This window comes from Microcaecilia unicolor, chromosome 7, assembly GCF_901765095.1.
Source record: "Microcaecilia unicolor chromosome 7, aMicUni1.1, whole genome shotgun sequence".
In the NCBI taxonomy this organism is placed as follows: Eukaryota; Metazoa; Chordata; class Amphibia; order Gymnophiona; family Siphonopidae; genus Microcaecilia; species Microcaecilia unicolor.
The window spans coordinates 298,243,839-298,263,377 of record NC_044037.1 but is presented as its reverse complement, the minus strand read 5'-3'; the positions used below and the strand labels follow the sequence as shown (position 1 = coordinate 298,263,377).

Genomic DNA, 19,539 nt, shown 5'->3' with positions numbered 1-19,539 from the left:
TCTTAAATTCAAATACAGTCCTGGTCACTACCACCTCCACTGGGATGCTGTTCCATACATCCACCCACCCCTTCCATAAAGAAGTATTTCCTTAGATTACTTCTGAGTCTATCCCCTTTCACCTTCTTCCTATGTCTCCTCATTTCCAAGCTTCCATAACTGATGTATAATTTAGAAAGCTCCTGTCTCCCACCTGTAGGATTTTTAAAAACAGGTCAAGGCAGCAACAGTAAAATCAAAACTTGCATCTGGGACATTCTGAAAACATTGTTTTTATTTTGCAGTATAAAAAGCATCCTGTTACACATCAGTTTCATATCTGCCACTACAAAAACCGTTGCTTGAATACAATGCTACTGGCAGATGAAGCCTGGCGAAGAAAAGGTAAATAATCACTACATCAGATGAAAATGGAAGCATCAGTGCAAAGGGTAAAACATTATAACAGCAAACAGCCAATCAATAATCAGCCAGCTTGAACTGGAGTCTTCTTGAGTACCTGCCATGCTTTCATGGTTGCATAACAACTAATATGTTCCAGGTGGTTTCTCCCCTTGCCCCACTATCTGAAAGACCAGTATGATTTGCCAGCATCTTGTCTCCTGCATTCTCCCAGTCAAGCCCGGTACTACCAATTACATCATGTCCAGCTGTAATAAAAAAAGAAACAGAATTCAATCTGGGGACTTTAACATGCACCAATCTCCTGCAGGTGTGTGAGACACAGTTATAGCAGGGCGACTCTGTGCCAACTGCACACAATTTATGAGGCTGACCCCCCCCCCCCCCCCCCCCCCCGCGCCTGTAAAATATCCGTTTAATATCTTCATTACTACATGGTGAGAGGGAAGCAGGCTCTGTAAACTGAAATCACAGGTGCAGCTCCATAGGATTTGGGTAGCTGCCATGAAAAAGCTCCAATGAATCAGGCTCCCAACCATGACCATCATGCTGAGATTGGACACACTATTAATAATAAGCCTCACAGATGCATAAACATTTCAGTAAATTTCTACTTTACTGCTTAGTCATTACTAATCTCACAGAATGGAGCTGCTGCGTTCTTAGGATTTAGGTAGGCCATCTCTGCAAAGATAATTGAGGACATTAACTGGGGGTTTTTTTTTTGTTTGTTTATTGGGTATTTGCAGCACATGTGGAATGCTCTTTGTCTTTTATTTTATGTATCTGACTTTAGTCAAAGCTATCTAAGCAAACTAAAGCATTTCAAATTGAAGGAGCCATCCAACCAGCTTGTTAGCAAATTAAAACAGTGCATTAATCTATACAAGCAACAAGGCTGAAGATGCGACCTGTAAGGCTATGCTTGGAATTCTGAAATGTCACATTTCTTCCATCTTAGATCTGTTAGGCAGTAAACACGATGTCAGATACAGTCAGTGCACCTTCACAAAGCATAATACAATGATTACTCACTGATTTTTCTTTATATTTTCACTGCTTCTCCTACCTTGGGGTCTTTTACTAACAATTAATGCATGTTGTCTGCCACTGGGCCCATTTTATTCCTATGGACCCTGTGCTGGATAACATGCTAGTAAAAGACCCCCTTTATGTTTTGTTTCTTGCTGACAACTTCTGTTTTCTAAGACCGTTTGTAAACAGATTTCTTACAGTGTACTGATAATCTGGTTTTTAACGCAAACTGACACTGATTATCTGTTTATACGCATGCAGAAACATCCAATAACCCCATCTCTCTTCCCCTTGATATAATTTTCACTAGAGTTTGGAAACTCTCCAAGAAGTGAGTTTGTTTTCAAAAGCAGCACAGGAATATACAATGAGGGCATTCAATAGCATGTCGTATACTCCAGAAAAGCCACGAGCACGGGTTATATATACAATGGTTGTAAGTGGATCGTGTATGAAGCATTATGTGGCTGACAGGCTGCAGAGACACTTAACAAACCTGAAGGTCTGCTATTATATCTGATGGTAGACATTACTGCTATTATTAAAGGGAAAATTTGACACTGTCTGGGGAAGGGTTGGCATACTCACTTTCAAAGGCAAACTCTGTTCATAGAGTTTACTTCTGAAAATGCAGCAGAAGAACACAGCACAGTTACAACTGTACTTGCACAAACTGCACCTGCATGGAAGCAGATGCAAAGCATATATGAAGATTTAAAAATGAAATTTCAAGAAAGTGTTTTTATGCAGGTAAACGTGTTTATCCACGTTTTTATTTTATTACTAGTAGAAAAGACAAATAAAAAGGGCGCTAGCAAGGTATTCCTCGGAGTGTGTATGTTTGAGAGAGTGTGTGTGAGAGTGACTGTGTGAGAGAGAGAGAGAGAGTGAATTTGCGAGTGTGTGTGTGTGTAACAGTGAGTGAGACTGTGTGCGAGTGTGTTTCTGTAAGAGAGAATGTGTGTGCTTGGGGCCCCTCCCACCCAGTTCGTGTCCCCCCTTCCTCCGTGTTCCAGGGTCATCATCCCCACTCCCTCCGTGTTCCAGGGTCATCGCCCCCCCTCCCTCCCTGTTCCAGGGTCGTCTCCCTGTTTTGTTTTTTAAGTTTTTGTACAGGTGGTGCATTCCCCCACCTCCCCTCTCGTCCCCTCCTCCGAATTCCAGATCCCTGTCCCCCCCGCCCAGTTCCAGCCCCCCTCCCTCCGAATTCCAGACCCCCTCCTTCCGAGTTCCAGACCCCTCTCTCCCTGCCTCCCTCCCTCCGATTTGCAGACCCCCCTCTCTCTCTCTTCGAGTTCCAGACCCCACCTCCCTGCCTCCCTTCCTCTGATTTGCAGATCCCCCCCCCCTCCGATTTCCTGATCCCTGGACCCCCCTGCCGCAACCCTCTCAAGCCCCCCTTCCTGCCGCCAACCCTGCCCCACCGCCGTCGTCAATTCTGGCTGGGTCCGCCCCGTTTTGTGCTGATTCGCTGCTCCCTGCATCGCAGCTCCTCCCCTCTCCCTTCTACTGGCCAATCTGATGTCTCTTCTCTTTTGTGTCCTTCCCCTGCTCCTTTCATATTGGCCACTGATGATTTCTGTTCCTTCTCTCTCCCATTGGCTATGAGTCTCCCCTCTCTCGTCTACTGGCCAATCTGATGTCTCTTTTCTTTTATGTACTCCCTCTGCTCCAATCAGCTGTGTGGGGTTTTTTTTCTCACCCGGGATCACGTCATAATGTGGCCACTGACGTCAGTCTGATCTACAGAGCCTAGCAGACCAACTCCGAGGGAGCCACAGTCCCAGGCAAGCCAGAACGTTGGAGGTGAGAATTATTATATAGGATGGTCCCCTTTTACAAAGCGGCGGTACTACTTGCTAAAAAAGGAAGTACCACCAGGCTACTGCAGCAGCCCAGCAGTAGTTCCCACCGCCAGCGAACCGTCATATTCGGCGCTACAAAAATATATTTATTTTTGTAGCACCAGTGTGTACCCGGTGGTAATTGGGCTCCTCCCCAAAATGGCCACGCGGCAAGTGCTTCACTTGCTGCACAGCCATTTCTTAAAAAAAAAAAGAAAGATATATTTTTTACCCGCTGCGGTAAAAGGGGGCCTCGGTGCGCATCAAAAACACGCACCGACGCCAGCGCAGGCCCCTTTTTGCTGCAGCTTGATAAAAAAGGTCCTATATCACCAAACATGGGGGCCCAAGGGGTTCCAGGGTAGATAAAATATGCTGGCAGAGCACATAACTGTTTCTAGCAAGACCAGTTTCAAAGATGATCATGCCTGGTAATCTATACAGAAATAACCTGTGGATTTCCAGGTTTAAGACTGACCAACAAGCATTTTCTGTCAGGCCCTCCTCTTTTTCTTTCATCGTTCAACAAGATATCTCTCCTGTTCACCAAGAACAAGAGACACCCTTGATTCACTTACCAAGTCATCCACATCACCATGTTCATCTGCTACTGATGTGGTTTCAGCAGGTTTCTGTTCGGGAGCAAGGAACTGACAAAAAAAAAAAAGAAAATGTTTTCTGAGTGAGGTAGAGAATTCCATTCACCACCACATGTGCCGCAATGATGGCAGTAAAAGACCATATCATTGCCTGAAAGCAAAAGTGTTTTATGTGCACTTGATGCAAAACAGAGAAAATGAGAAGTGAAGTTTAATGTGATTATAAATGACCAGTAATATATCAAATTATTATTTTTTTAACAGTAATGTAGTACAGTATCATAAGAACATAATAGCCATACTGGGTCAGACCAATGGTCCATCTAGCCCAGTATCCTGTTTGCAACAATGACCAATCCAGGTCACAAGTACCCGGCAGAAACCCAATTAATAGCACCATTCATGCTACCAATCCTAGGGCAAGCAGTGGCTTCCCCAATGTCTATCTCAATAACAGACTATGGACTTTTCCTCCAGAAACATATCCAAACCTTCTTTAAACCCAGATACACTAACTGCTGTTACCACATCCTCCGGCAAAGAGTTCCAGAGCTTAACTATTGAGTGAAAAAATATTTCCTCCTATTTGTTTTAAAAATATTTCCATGTAATTTCATTGAGTGTCCCTTGGTCTTTGTACTTTTTGAAAGAGAGAAAAATCAATTCACTTTTACCCATTCTGCATCACTCAGGATTTTATAGACCTCAATCATATCCCCCCCCCCCCCCCCCTCAGCCGTCTCTTTCCACGCTGAAGCCCTAACCTCTTTATCCTTTCCTCAAGCGGGAAGAGTTCCTTCCCCTCTATCATTTTGGTTGCTGTTCTTTGAACCTTTCCTAATTCCACTATATTTTTGGGTGGGGGATACAATGACCAGAACTGAACGCAATACCCAAGGTGAGGTTGCACCATGGAGTGACACAGAAGCATTATAATATTCTTGGTCTTATTTTGCATTTCAAATTGAAGGAGTCATCCAACCAGCTTGCTAGCAAATTAAAATAGTGCATTAATCTATACATGTAACAAGGCTGAAGATGTGGCTTGTAATGTTGTGCTTGGGATTCTGAAATGTCACATTTCAACCTTCTTAGCTCTGTTATGCACTAAACACAATTTGGTATTCAAGAAGATCTTACAGCAGTGGACTGAAATATATGTCTATCTCATTTCATGCAAAAATTGCACATATGACACATTTGTTTTCAGGCAACGATACTGCTTATGCAGTCTTCTCATCCAAACTGAAAGCCCAACCCCTTTCTTCTCCCTCGAATATCCTCAGTGCTTGTCCCATTCTTGTCTCCACCATCTTCTTACAGCAATATTTCCTTTGATTATTCTCAACTACCGTTTTTTTTAACCTCCACTTTCTTAGAAAGGAATCACATTTAGTCATCCCTCGTCCTCCAGAACTACTCTCTGAAAATGTCAGACAGCAGGGCCACCAAAATTCCCCTAGTTCTTCTAATACTCTTGGAACATCACATTTGTCCTCATCATTTTGTCTATTTTTATGTTTAGCTAGCTCCTCACACAATCTTCTACTACTGGCTTGAGATCTACCTCACTTCTATTCCTGTTTATGTCCTTTTCTGCAGACCGACTTCCAATTTTCCTCAACAAACACCAAACACAAGTATTTTTTTTTTAAGTAATTCTGTTGCTTGCTTGTGTTTTATTTAAAATTTTCACTTTAGAACACAAGCATCTACTTGTTACAGAAAAGGAAGGTTACATGAAACAGAAATATAAAGTAAAATATTTGAAGTAAAAAAATACTTATAGATATAACTTTTCCACTAGTCCTCAGAATTGAGTAAAATAAAAAGGAAAAAGAAATATTGGAACTACTACCAAGACACATATTAATACCATCCTGCTCGAATCTCACTGACCATCTCTAAGGGTTCAGTGGGGGTCCTTGAGAGGAAAGCGGGAAGGTTTATTTGCCACAAACACTGGCAATTGTTGAGGCTCAAAGAAAATCTAGTTCTGCCCCGCTCCCCTCCCCCCTCCAACTTTATGAAACATTTATAAAGAAAGCAGAGAAAGAAAAGATTCCCTAACTGTGAAATATCTGAATGGAGCAACAAAAATTGTTTCCATCTTTTCTGAGCAGCTTTTTTGAGACACCGGGAAAAATACAAACATGAGAGTTCATATATTCACATTTCTTAACTCTGAAATATATACGAAGGAGCTAATCTCGACCAGATTCCTGTGCTATGGTAATCAAAAGACCAGTTTTAACAGGGCTCACTGCAGAATCACATCTTTCTAAAAATTCAGTAAAATCCAAACTGTCAAGAGATAATTGTGAAGATTGCAAATGTTCCTTAGAAACCTTCTTTTTAGCACTTGGAAGAATGCCCTAGAAATAGGAAGAATATTCTCTGGGGGAGTCTTCAAAACAGCAATCAGAAAATTGTTAAACAAGTCCAGATGAAATTTAATCAGCAAATCAGAAACATTCAATACCCTCGAGTTTTTCTTACGACCCACATTTTCCCAATTTTCTTATGAATATCAATAGAGTCCTTTACAAACATCTCTCCTGAGTGCTGAACCTCTTTTAATGTAGCCTCCAAAATAGTCAGACCTTGTAAAAAAAAAAAAAGCAATGTCTTTATTAGTAGATTAAAAGCTCCCAGGTAGTCAACATAGAATGACCGACATGGCCATGTTTCGCCAGTATAAAAATGGCTGCGTCAGGGGCAATATGTCACCAGCTGATACACAACTTCAAAATAAGTCAGGCTGGTGTGGCTGTAAGAACATAGAAAGGTAGATTCTGGGAACAGCCTCTCAAAAAAACACCTTTTTATTTATTTATTTGTTGCATTTGTATCCCATATTTTCCCACCTCTTTGCAGGCTCAATGTGGCTTGCAATACATCATGAATAATGAGAATACATGAGAAAGTATACATTTAGTAATAGCAGAAGGAATTTTGGGTAACATGATAATGATAAAACATGGTATTATTTTAACAATCAAACATAGTAAGAGATACATAAGAAATATAAAAAGTTATAGAGAGAATGTATATTTAGTAATAGCAGAAGATCTTGAGTAACATGATAATGAAAGAATATGATAGTAGTTTGGCAAGCAGAAATTGTGGGCGTAATTCTGGGTATGTATACGGGAATTCATATTTGTTGATCATTGTTGTATGCCTTGTTGAAGAGATGGGTCTTCAGTAGACTTCGGAAGTTGGCTTGTTCATAGGTCGTTTTTAGGTTTCGCGGCAGTGCATTCCAGTGCATTTAACAAGGTCTGCCTCATTGTTTCATTTTCATATTGGATTTGGCAGACCAACTACTACCTTTTTGTTTTCTGCCTCCACAGTAGTGACATGTTGTTTTAGTGATCCAATATCTCGTGCTTGAACAGTAAGAGTTTGTAAAGTCTCACCATGTTTATTATTGATAATTTGAAACTGAATAGAAAGGGGCCTTTCCGTTTTACTATGTAAGCCGCATTGAGCCTGCTATTGAGTGGGATAGTGCAGGGTACAAATGTTACAAATAAATAAATAAATGAGTGCATCCCAAATGATCTCCAAATGTAAATAAAGTAGATTGTTGTTGAAAAATCCTCTGTTCATCTGCTTCTATAGATGTAGACAAAATACTCTCTATCTCCAAGGGCTCTAGCACCAGTTCCGTCCCCCGTGGGGGAAGATGCTACTAATGGAACAAGGTCAGCACACCGTCCAGAGCCAGCATCAACGTTTCAGTGTCTCCTCAGTGTGGTCTTGACAGCGACTCACAAGCCTCTGGGCTCAAGATAACTTCCAGCTCTGGCAGGTCCGTTAAATCTGTCATTCTGTTTTTTCTTCATCAGTCTCTATATATGACTCCCCTTAACCTTTAAATCTCGCAATGTTATTTTTATATTTCCTCCTGTCGCTAACATACCTAACAAAAACTTTGTCCCCAGCTATTTTAGCTTCAATGTGCATCTTAGTTATCCTACGTTCCCAGCTACTCTTTGTTTTTTCTGATACCGTTGCAAATCTTACTCTTTTTCTCTTCTCATTTATGATCTGTAACCTCATTTGCCTTACATTTTGAGCTTTTTTTTGTCTTCAAAACCATAGGAGCCTCTTTTCATCTTACTTTTATTTACTCTAAAATATCTCCTTTTATTATTATTATTATTTGTTGCATTTGTATCCCACATTTTCCCACCTATTTGCAGGCTCAATGTGGCTTACATTGTTCAGTAATGGCGATCACCATTTCCGGAATGAGAAATACAAAGTGGTATTGCATTAAAGTTCATGAGTGACAGAATAGATTAAGCAATCAAGTATAGAGAATTCATTTTCGTAATGAAAAATAAAGTGGTATTGCGTTAAAGTTCATACGTGACAAAGTAATTTAGGCAGTCAAGTATAGAGAGTTTGGTTTTGTCCAATTTTGGTATGGGTCTTGTTGTCTGGTACTTAGGATGGATCATTGTGGTATGCCTTTTTGAACAGGTTGGTTTTTAGTAGTTTTCGGAAATTAGTTATGTCGTGCATTGTTTTTATGGCGTTTGGTAGTGCGTTCCATACTTGCGTGCTTATGTAGGAGAAGCTGGATGCATATGTTGATTTATATTTTAGTCCTTTGCAGCTGGGGTAGTGGAGATTCAGGAATGTACGTACTGATCTTGTAGTGTTCCTGGTTGGTAAGTCTATGAGGTCTGACATGTAGACCGGGGCCTCCCCATGAATGATTTTATGAACCAGAGTGCAGATTTTGAACGTAATACATTCTTTCAGTGTGGAGCCAGTGTAGTTTTTCTCTTAGCGGTTTGGCGCTTTCGTATTTTGTTTTTCCAAATATGAGTCTGGCTGCTGTGTTTTGGGCAGTTTGGAGTTTCTTGATGATTAAGCCGCATTGAGCTTGCCATGAGTGGGAAGGCGCGGGGTACAAATGTAACAAAACAAATATTTGTTCTTTACATCCAGCATAGATTGCATTGCAGTAATCTAGATGACTTAGCACCATTGATTGTACCAGGCTGCGGAATATTTCCCTTGGGAAGAAAGGTTTTACTCTTTTAGTTTTGCCTACTTCTTTTATAATACCTTTACATTTTCACTCCTTGAGGTACTCCCCCATTTTAACAAAGTGAGTTTTTCTGATGACTAGGAACCTCAACTGTAAATGAGCCATCACCGTCCACATCCTAATACAGAATCACATCATCCAGCGACCACCCCACTCTGACATCAAAAATACTCTTCCCATTTGTAAGCACCAGGTCTATGTGGATTCTTTCACTGGTTGCTGAATAGTTCTTCCAGCAAAGAATCCAGGATCTCCCTACTTCTAGACATCACTGCAGCCGGGATGTTCCAATCAACATCTGGCAAACACAAATTCCCTAGCAATCGCATACCCCCTTTCATAGCAATGTTGTGAATAGCTTCAATTAAACCTCTATGTTCTGCCTCATCCTTGAGACAGTTCACTGAAGAAGAATAAAATTTACACCTCTATTACAACTTTTAGTAATAAAGCAATATAGCTGTGTGTTAGTGATGAGGGAAAGTAGCTCTCAAAAAGTTATCCCAATAGAAAGGTCTCACCTACAACTTGTTTGTTTAACCTTTATTTCTTCCTCAAGCAAAAAGTATAAACCATAACAAGGAAAAGGTTATATTTTAGGAAGGAATGTTAAAAGCACATTAGAAATACACTGAAGAATTATTCAGAGTTCACGACATCAATTGCCTTGCTACAAAATATTTTTACCTATCAGAAATATTTGCAGCTTGCTTTCAATAACCTCTCTTACTCGGGAAGGTTATCTTTCTAAAAATGTTCTTCAGCAGGTTACCCTTTCCTCATAGGTTATTATACTTTATACAATATTGCCTTTTTCTCACCTACGTATAGAGGCGTATTTTCAAAGCACTTAGAGTTATAAAGTTCCATAGGTTACTATGGAACTTTGTAAGTCTATGTGCTTTGAAAATGAGCCCCATAATGTCATACAATTAAGATGGAATCTTTGAAAGAATTTTTTCCAGCAATTCCTATTTTAGGGGCCCTTTTACTAAAGGGCATTAGAATCTGGTCTTAGTACGTCTGAGCACGGGACTTTCCCCGCACACTAAGCCCAGATTTAATGTGCCACAATTTAGGGCATTTTTGAAAAATTATTTTTTTAGGCTGTGCGCTAATGTTCGCATTAGTATGCATTACCTGCAAAAAGTTAACACGGGAGCACTTACTACTACTACTACTATTTAGCATTTCTATAGCACTACAAGGCGTACGCAGCGCTGCACAAACATAGAAGAAAGACAGTCCCTGCTCAAAGAGCTTACAATCTAATAGACAAAAAAATAAATAAAGTAAGCAAATCAAATCAATTAATGTGAACGGGAAGGAAGAGAGGAGGGTAGGTGGAGGCGAGTGGTTACAAGTGGTTACGAGTCACTTGTTTAGGAGGTACTAAATGCTACCGCATTAACTCAACATTAGCCAGTTAACTAGCTGTTAACACTTCCACTCCCACTCTCCACCCATGACACAACCCCTCCGAAATAGCTAATGCGCGTACTAACATGTTTTGCAGTAGCCTGTTTTTCATGCGCTCCACAAAGCTCTCGTTAAGACTTTGGTAAATTCAGGACCGTGCAACGCTGGTCGGCGTCACCCACTTGTGAGAATTATAAGCCTGCTTGTCCTCGGAGAAGCAGAGTTCTCTCTCCACTGATGGCCCAACAGGGACTTCACGTCAGGAAGAAAAAAAAAATTTCCAAGCTCTAACGTATGTTAGCCCCTAAATATAGACATCAGTAACTTAAATGTTTTCTTTTTTTCTACTTCTTAAGGGTGTCTAATTCTATGAATTGGCACTTTTTAGAGTAGTCAATTCTTCAGTTCGCAGTGATAAAATGCTGGTTTAACTGCACAATCGTGCTGGATTTTCAGCAGCAATGCAATAAACAAGCCTTTTTTTCATCTGAGGAAAAGCACAAGGCAAAAAAAATGCTTCCCTGCGCTGTATTCCTGGTGCCCAGGCATTATATGTGTTGGCACGCCAGTAAGATAATTGAAGGCCACAGTCTCAGCCTTTGCACAGTGGAAATGTGCTGTAAAAGCATCAAACGTAGATCCAGGAAAAAATTACACACAAGACAAAGGCCTGCGTACCTGTCCATGACTCATCCTCCTTGCTACAGCATGCAGAGTAAATTCACTACATGGCAAAACCATTTCCTTTTCACTCCTGCATCTCAGTTCTTTTACATATACACGTGTGGGTGTGTTCATACACATACATTCATTTATTATTTATTTGTTACATTTGTATCCCACATTTTTCCACCATTTTGCAGGCTCAATGTGGCTTACATAGTACCGTAAATGGCGTTAGCCAATTCCAGTATGAACAAGGTGATATTGAGGTACATGTATGGTAAAGCCCATTGGGGGGGAATTTAGAGAGGGAGAGGAAGGATTAAGATATGTCCAGTTACGGTCTTTGGTTACTTTATGTCGCTGGTATCCCTTGCCAGTCAGGATTTCAGTATATCCAAAACGGAGTATGAATGAAAGAGATCTGCCTATAATAATTCGGATGTTTCAGTTTATAAAATGGATTACTCCTGTCAGAATTCTGCACCCCAAAAAAAAAAATCAAAATTTTGTGCAAAACATTTGCAGATTCTGCAAGTTTGTCATAATTTAACCAATATCACAGCCCCACTCCATACACAGATACCATGTATATTTTTTTCCAGCCCCCTCCCAGCACCTATACATAGAATCCACCTTTAGAACCCCCTCCCTCCCTATATAGCTAGGTCTTAAGGGCCCTGTGCAGAAAACATAAGATGACTACCTATAACATTATATATCCCCAAGGTAGCAGGGACTGGGGGGAGGAGAGGTCCCATTCAGAGCTCCTGTGAGAGAGCGGGGGGGAGGCAACTTTGGAAACTGAGGGGTATCTGGGATAGAGTGTGAAGGGATATCAACGATAGGGAGTGTAATAGATCTTGGACTTTTGTATGTAGGGCAGGACAGATATGTGGGGTGTACAGGCAGGCACCTAAAACAGTAGAGTGGGGAGGGGTCTGCTGTGGGCATCGTGTTAAAGGTGTGGGAGTGGAGACTTGTGTATATTGGGTGTGCAGTGGGGGTATGATGTATGGGAGTGCGTTTATGTGCCATGTGGGAATCTGGGGCTGTGGTGAAGTGGTGGAGGAGTATATATATAAGTACGGGACCAAGGAGAGGAGTGTCATGTGCACAGTGAAGGCCTGCAGAGAGACCTGGTCTGAGAAGGTTCTGCTGGGGTGGGGGGAGAGGTCTGAAGTCTGCAGGAATAGGGACGCAATAGAGAGTTGTGTCCAAGGTCTGCAAGGAGGGTGTGTGTGTGGGGTGGGGGGAGTAAGGGTCTGCAGGGAGGGTATGAAATGTCTGAGGGTAGGTTTGTGTCTATGATCTGCAAGGAGGGTGTGAGGAGGAGGTGTCTGAGGTGGCTCTGCATAGAGGTACTGAGAGGTGCCATGGAGGTTTCAGAGAAAACTCCTCGCTTCCCACGGGGCATATAATATATTTTTAAAGCCTGGAAGGAGGCAAATGTAGCATATACTCCAGTTACCTCTAACTATGCTGCGATGCTGCCTCCAAATCAGTCTGCGAATTCTCCCCCATGCAATCGGGTAGCTGATAAATGCTTATAGTGCTTCACTTATTGATCTCGTATATGTTGTTGTGTTATGATGGGTGGGAGAGGTGCTTAGACCACAGTTGTGAGGAGCTAAGGTTAATGCTGGGCACATTTCTACAGTCTGTGTCCCATATATGGCAAGACAGAGCAGGATGTGCTGGAGAGGGCTTCAACAGGAACTCTATTAGCTGGGGTGTATGGACAGTGCCTGGAGGAACTTCTATGATCAGTGTCCCGAAAATGGCAAGTGTATATATACTATACCATATTCATTGTTTAATCATGAATTGACAATGAATGTGAATGTTGGGCAGCCTGGATGGACCATTCAGGTCTTTATGTGCCATCTATGTTACTTCAGGCTGACATGCGTTGAAATCTCAAGGTATAAACCGCCCACAAACCAATGTGGCTGGGCTAAATCAAATGGTACAACAACTGCACCCCTATATATTGTAAATATTAGACATGTAATCAGTTATGCTTAGAACATTTTATTAATCAATTCTTGTATTCAAAAATTACAATTTATTAATTTTTACTCTATATCTTAATTCCCACATACATACTTACTCACCATACACGCCATCAACCATCCTAACACATACCCTGCATAAGAACTCACTAGTACAATTCAATCCTAATTACTCGCTAAATACCCAGATCAGCTACTATTTTCACCGTCCATGATCACCATCCAATGTTTATGCCTCTAAAATTAGTTCTATGTAGGCTCAACTCTGTAGTACTCCGTCAAGTATCACTTGATTGTATACTGTGCTCTTGCCAAAATCAGGCAATCAATATCATTGTGCTTGAAGGTGATTCGCAGACTGTGTTGAGTCCAGGGTGTTCTGTTCGAGTGGATGTGGATTGAAACAAGTAGCGGAGAACTCAAAGATTTGAATATGCTATTCGGTCAAATACTCAGTGATCCCTAAGGAAAGATTTGGAGTGAATCACCTTCAAGCACTATGATATTGATTGCCTGATTTTGGCAAGAGCACAGTATACAATCAAGTGATACTTGACGGAGTACTACAGAGTTGAGCCTACACAGAACTAATTTTAGAGGCATAAACATTGGATGGTGATCATGGACGGTGAAAATAGTAGCTGATCTGGGTATTTAGCGAGTAGTTAGGATTGAATTGTACTAGTGAGTTCTTATGCAGGGTATGTGTTAGGATGGTTGATGGCGTGTATGGTGAGAGAGTATGTATGTGAGAATTAAGATATAGAGTAAAAATTAATAAACTGTAATTTTTGAATACAAGAATTGATTAATAAAATGTTCTAAGCATAACTGATTACATGTCTAGTATTTACAAGGTATAAACCACGAGATCTCACACTCTTATCACAAGGCTTGGCCCTATAGAAGCAGGAGATGACGCATTGCCAGGCCACATGGGGGAACAGTTTAAGGACTGATCGGGAGGCAGTACAGCTACTGGCAAATACAGTGTCTGCCGTGCTTGCCTCCTTCCAGCCCTGCCATTGCTCCTCCTTTCCCCGCCTCCTCCCCCCCCCCCCCCCCCCACAAGTAGGACTGGTCGATCATCATCCAGTCCCTACCATCAGACGGCTCCTGACTTTGTGCCAGGCTCATTCAATGGTAGCTGTGCCCCTGCTATATAGATTTGTTTTCACGGAAAGCTATGTTTGCTATATTCCGCACACGAGTGAAAGGAATATATGACTTTCAGTTCACTAGCCTTGTTGCTTTGCAAAGGTCAAGTGCTATGTTCAATTCAGAACAACAACAGCCAGAAGCTGCAGGAAAATACTCTTCTGATTTTTAGCTTTGGTTCAAAAGGTCAGTGTTGCTGTTAGATAGAGCTGCAGGTGTATTGTGCTATAGTATATCCATCCACTCTTTGGGGGGGGGGGGGGGGGGGGGGGGTTGCAGCAAACAGTAAAACCATCATCTTTTCAGGGTTTTTCCTCTTTTCTCTTACTTCCAAAAGGTCATTTCTCTTGTGCTTCATCAGGTACCTCCTACTGACAGCATCTAGGGGAAGTGACTCTGCCTTACAAGCTACTTAGGTGAACAGGAAAAAGTCTAATATATATGCTTAGCTTGCTGGGGGCAATTGTTACAAGGAGGTATATACGTACAAAAACATGTAACAACCTCCAAATATACCCAGAAACGTTGTAACGCGTCTAATGTCTTATAATGTCTTCTGCTATACCACTATCTTATATTCATGACCATGTAACCCAAAATCCTTCTGTAAAACCAAATGTATATCCTCTTCTTATTTCCAGTATCCATGATGTATTCTAAGCCACATTGAGCCTGCAAAGAGGTGGGAAAACGTGGGATACAAATGCAATAAATAAATAAATAAAACAGCTCTATAAGATTCCTCTCAGGTGACCAGTAAAGTACCTCACGCCTCAATGCTAGTAGCCACCTAATTCATAAAAACAGGTCTAGCAACAACACTGCAGAGAACATGGAAGACGCATTTACTTGCTTGCAAATGACACAGGAGCCTGAAAACAAGGAGACACATCAGGAAGAGGGGAAAAATAAAACTGGGAAAATGGTCACGCGTTCAGGAACCATGCTTTTGTGCAAAAAGAGAAAAATCCTGCATCTGGGACATAAAAGCGTATTAGCCACTTTCAATTAGGAGAAGAACTGACAACTGCTAAATCACCTCAGCTCATCCAGCCCACTGTACTGGAGAGGCTACAAGTCTGTTGCTTCCTTTGTGCTCTTGGGCTCTTATTGCCAGTCAGTCAAGATTTCTGGTGCTTCACTGAATTTCTATCTACTGCTATTATAGATGTTGCATTGTCCTCTAACTATCTCTGCCGGGGATTTAAGAACTAACAAAAATTCCCTGGGACCAAGTTAAGCTTCTTAGATATTTCATCAATGCTGCTAGACTTATGAAAATTAAACTGAGGCAGCCATGGGCAGAGAAAAATCATATTTGTTAATTCTAACTTTTAAGTCCTGCAAGTAATGAAGGAATGCCAGATGGTTCAGATTATTTTGAAAGTCTAGCTTTGCCGGGATACAGGTCAAAAAGGTCAGAGAGAGAAACTTCTTTCACCCCTTGTGAGTGATGGATTGCTAATGCTAGTTCAAAGATATTACCTTACCACACATCTGTATACCATTAAATCTTGAGGGGATACTATTATGAACAAGGCATGAGCCAGACATATTGTAGTTTTAAAAGGGATTAGGCTGAAATACTGCTTAGAAGAAAATAGTTAGATTCTAAATAATTCTAGATATAAATGAGTTAGATTTTAGAAGTTCTTGCTTATAAGGAATACTGATTCTGCTTATTTTAGAATATGTTTTTCTGTGTAATTAATAAGTTTTGTTTCTGTGTAGAATGTCTGTTCAACTCTCTGCTTTGCGTTTTAAGTAAGATTGTAGTGAAAAGGTCAAGCATCTGGTTTGACTTATGTACAGTTCTGGCTGGTTTAATGTATGGAGCTGGTGGGTGAAAAAGGTCAGGAAAAGTCTTGATTAATTATAGCTAAGTATAGGAATGGTCCTAAAAGTAATAACAAACTATAGCTGTATGCTATTAAGTAAGACTGGCCCTTGACCCCTTAATGAATGCCAGAGTTCAGTTAGTAGTTAGTACTAGGAATATGAGAATAATAAATGTAAGAATATCCATTAGCCCCTAATTGAACCCAGTTTAAGCTATAGCTGAGAAATCAATCATAATGAAAATACAAGAGTTCTGGTGCCAAATTGTCTGGTGTAAGAGGCCCCAGGTCATAGGTCAGTTTAGGATATGTCTGGAACCTATGTAACTGATATTTTGAATATATGTATGGTAATAATTGGTTGAGGCAAGGTAATTAATCTATTCTTTACCATCTGGAAAGTAAGGGGGGCTAGGAGGGACTTAGGACTGTATATAAGTAAGAGCAGAAGCAGTTTACGTCAGAAGGAGCTCAGAAGAGAAGAAGGAACAGACAGGAGAAGGAGAGCTGAAGAAAGACAGACAGCAGAAGAAGAGAAGCAGCTGAGACAGAAGCCATAACATCCAGAGAGCTGAGAGAAAGAGAAGAGAGCTAGAACTGATGTCCTGCTTTGTTTGCTGGAAAATAAAGAAGATTTATCTCTCATTCTGGTGTGTGCTGTTTGACTCCTGAAGTACCACAGATTCTGATAACAATAGGGGTAATTCATGCATCACTTCCTGCAACAAAACTACGGACAGAATTCTGGTGAAGGCACATAGTGGAAATCACATCCCTTGAAAGCATGTCTGCTAGCGTTAACCTAAATGGGTCAGGTATGGTAAGATCAGCAGCTGAAGGGTAACCAGGACTCAACAGATAGTGAGCTAACGTATACAGCAGGCATTCGAAGCTCTCTTTGCTTTTCATTTGCTGATTATTTAAGCTTCTGTGTTTTTAAGCCTGAATAAATAAAGGTTAATTTAATTACTTTAACTCTTCTGTAAATCAGACCTGTTTGAGGCCATGAGGAATGGACCTCAGAACCTTGGTAGTGAGTGGATCCAGCTTCTAATGTCAAGAGAACGTTGTTCCAATGGTAAGATGATAATTTGGGAATTGTTTTAAAAACCACCGAAAATCCTTACCAACAGAAGAAAATGTGATTTTTATGGGTATTTCTTTTAAACGGTAGCATGAAGGGGAAATGTGCTATGAACACTAAAAACCGTAGTCTCAGCATTACCCAGTTAAATTAGGTGTACATAACAGACCAACTGAACTTGGACAAACATAAGCATCAAAATCCAGCTACTCATAAATGGACACTTTAATTTCCATTAAATACTAAGCATTTGCCATTTATTTCCCAATCAAGGTTCATTCTGCATTTCCAAACACACACACTCTCAAGCAATTACATAGCTCTAGCCTCTTAAAAGTCCATCCATCAAAATTTTGAAACGCTACTTTGGTCAGGGACAGCCTGATGTCCATATTGAAACATGGTAAATATACACAGATCAATAAAAGAGAATGAAAGTGTTTCTCAGTTCAAAAGGTTTGCCTTCTGCTTTTAAAATGAGAGAGAGAGAGAAATGGCAGCCAGGAAATATGCCAGAAGCAGGAAGGTTGAAGGTTGAAATCCCACCACCCCTAATGACAAAATACAAACTAACACATGCGTCCAGCTTTTCCTACATGAGCGCGCAGTTGTGGAATGCACTGCCACTTAACTTAAAAACAATTTACGAACGAATTAACTCTCGTAAATCCCTGAAGACCTATCTCTTCAACAAGGCATACCACAATGATCAATAACTGAAACTGTAACACATCACCACTCCACCTTATATTTTGTATGTTCTCTTAATATATCTACTTGCTTAATTCAATTATGTCATCCATGCTCTCTATGTAACACCAATTTATATCTTTTACTCTGGAATGGCGAATGCTATGATGGAACATTGTTAGCCATATTGAGCCTGCAAATAGGTGGGAAAATGTGGGATACAAATGCAATAAATAAATAAATAAATAAAATCTTAAGCAAGTCACTTTATTTTCTGTTCCCTCAAGCACCCATTTAGATTGTAAGCTCTCTTGAAAAGGGACTGACAGACATACCTGAATTTTAATAATGCTGTGAACTGCCTAGAGCTTCACTTGGAAAGGCAGGTTATAAATCCCAATATCATTATTTCTACTATTAACAACAATTTCTGCCATTTTAAGTCATAATTAGCTGTATGTCTGCAGATCACTAGAAGCTTCATGCCGCTAGAAAACAGCCTCACAAATACAATGGGGCCATCTTTGGTTTCCACGTCATCTCTCTTTTGAAATTGCAGGACCTCTAAAAAGAAACGTCGCTCTTTCTAGGTGCATTTTCCTCTTTATACCCCTTCTTCCTTCTGCTGGTTATACCCTTCTCTATGCAACCTAGCATCCTTCTGGCCATGGCCGTCGTGTTTATCCCACGCACGTTTGAATTCCATTACCATTTTCATCTCCACCACCTCCCGCAGGAGGGCATTCCATGTGTCCACCACCCTTTCTGTGAAAAAATACTTCCTGTCATTACTCCTGAGTCTGCCCCCCTTCAACCTCAATTCATGTCCTCTAGTTCTACCGTTGTCCTGTCTCCGAAAAAGGTTTGTTTACGGATTAACACCTTTCAAATATTTGAACGGCTGTATCAAGTCACCCGTTTCTCCTTTCCTCCATGGTATACATGTTCAGGTCAGCAAGTCTCTCCTTGTACGGTTTGCAACGCAAATCCCATACCATTTTTGTAGCTTTTCTTTGCACCGCTTCCAGTCTTTTTATATCTTTAGAAAGATACGGCCTCCAAAACTGAACACAATACTCTAAGTGGGGCCTCACCAACGACTTGTAGAGGGGCATCAACATCTCCTTTTTTAAAACATACTGTTTAGTATAGAGATGTTTGGTTCTGCAGATCAGCCAGCTTTGTACATATAAAACTTATTCCCTTATCTATGATCTATAGCTATAGCCTGTGTCTTCTAGGCTTTCTCAGGGCCAAGTTAACAGACAGGTTTGCTTGGCCTAAAATAATGGGCCGTAAACTTTAAAACCTCTGCTTCTTTCAAACAGACTCTGAATTAATACAGAGGCATTCTCAGTGAAGGACAAGTATGAGTGATAAGTATTTGAGAGGGAGGTTACAAAGGGCAAATGATGGAAAAATACCAAAGAAGCAGAATTATGTGAAGGTGACCTTAGAGGTCAGAGTTGAAGAATACTAGATAAGTAAGAGAGAAAATATAAGGCATTAAGTGATTGGACAAAATTAAGCTTCAGTAATCTGACAAGCACATTTTGTGGCAGTCAGATTTTTGATAAGCTTCCAGGGAAATACACAGAAACACCAGACAGGGAGAGATTTTATTTTCCTTATACTGTAATTTAGACTGATATAAATAAGAATTTAATTTTCTGTAACATTGGGATAAAAGAATATTTTATTGTAACAATTTATTTAAAAAT

At 40.6% G+C, this 19,539-nt stretch overlaps 1 protein-coding gene across 1 annotated transcript in view; it reads right to left on the bottom strand.

The window, feature by feature from the left end:
* Positions 1 to 266: 266 nt before the first annotated feature.
* The window catches only part of XRCC5 (X-ray repair cross complementing 5), a 177,494-nt gene continuing 158,221 nt past the window's right edge, over positions 267 to 19,539 (bottom strand). Inside the window, exons 20-21 of the mRNA XM_030209911.1 lie at positions 3,860 to 3,931; positions 267 to 650 (exon numbers count right to left, since the gene is read on the bottom strand). Coding sequence (XP_030065771.1) covers positions 636 to 650; positions 3,860 to 3,931 — 87 coding nt within the window. The 3' untranslated portion in view covers positions 267 to 635. The remainder of the gene's footprint in view (positions 651 to 3,859; positions 3,932 to 19,539) is intronic.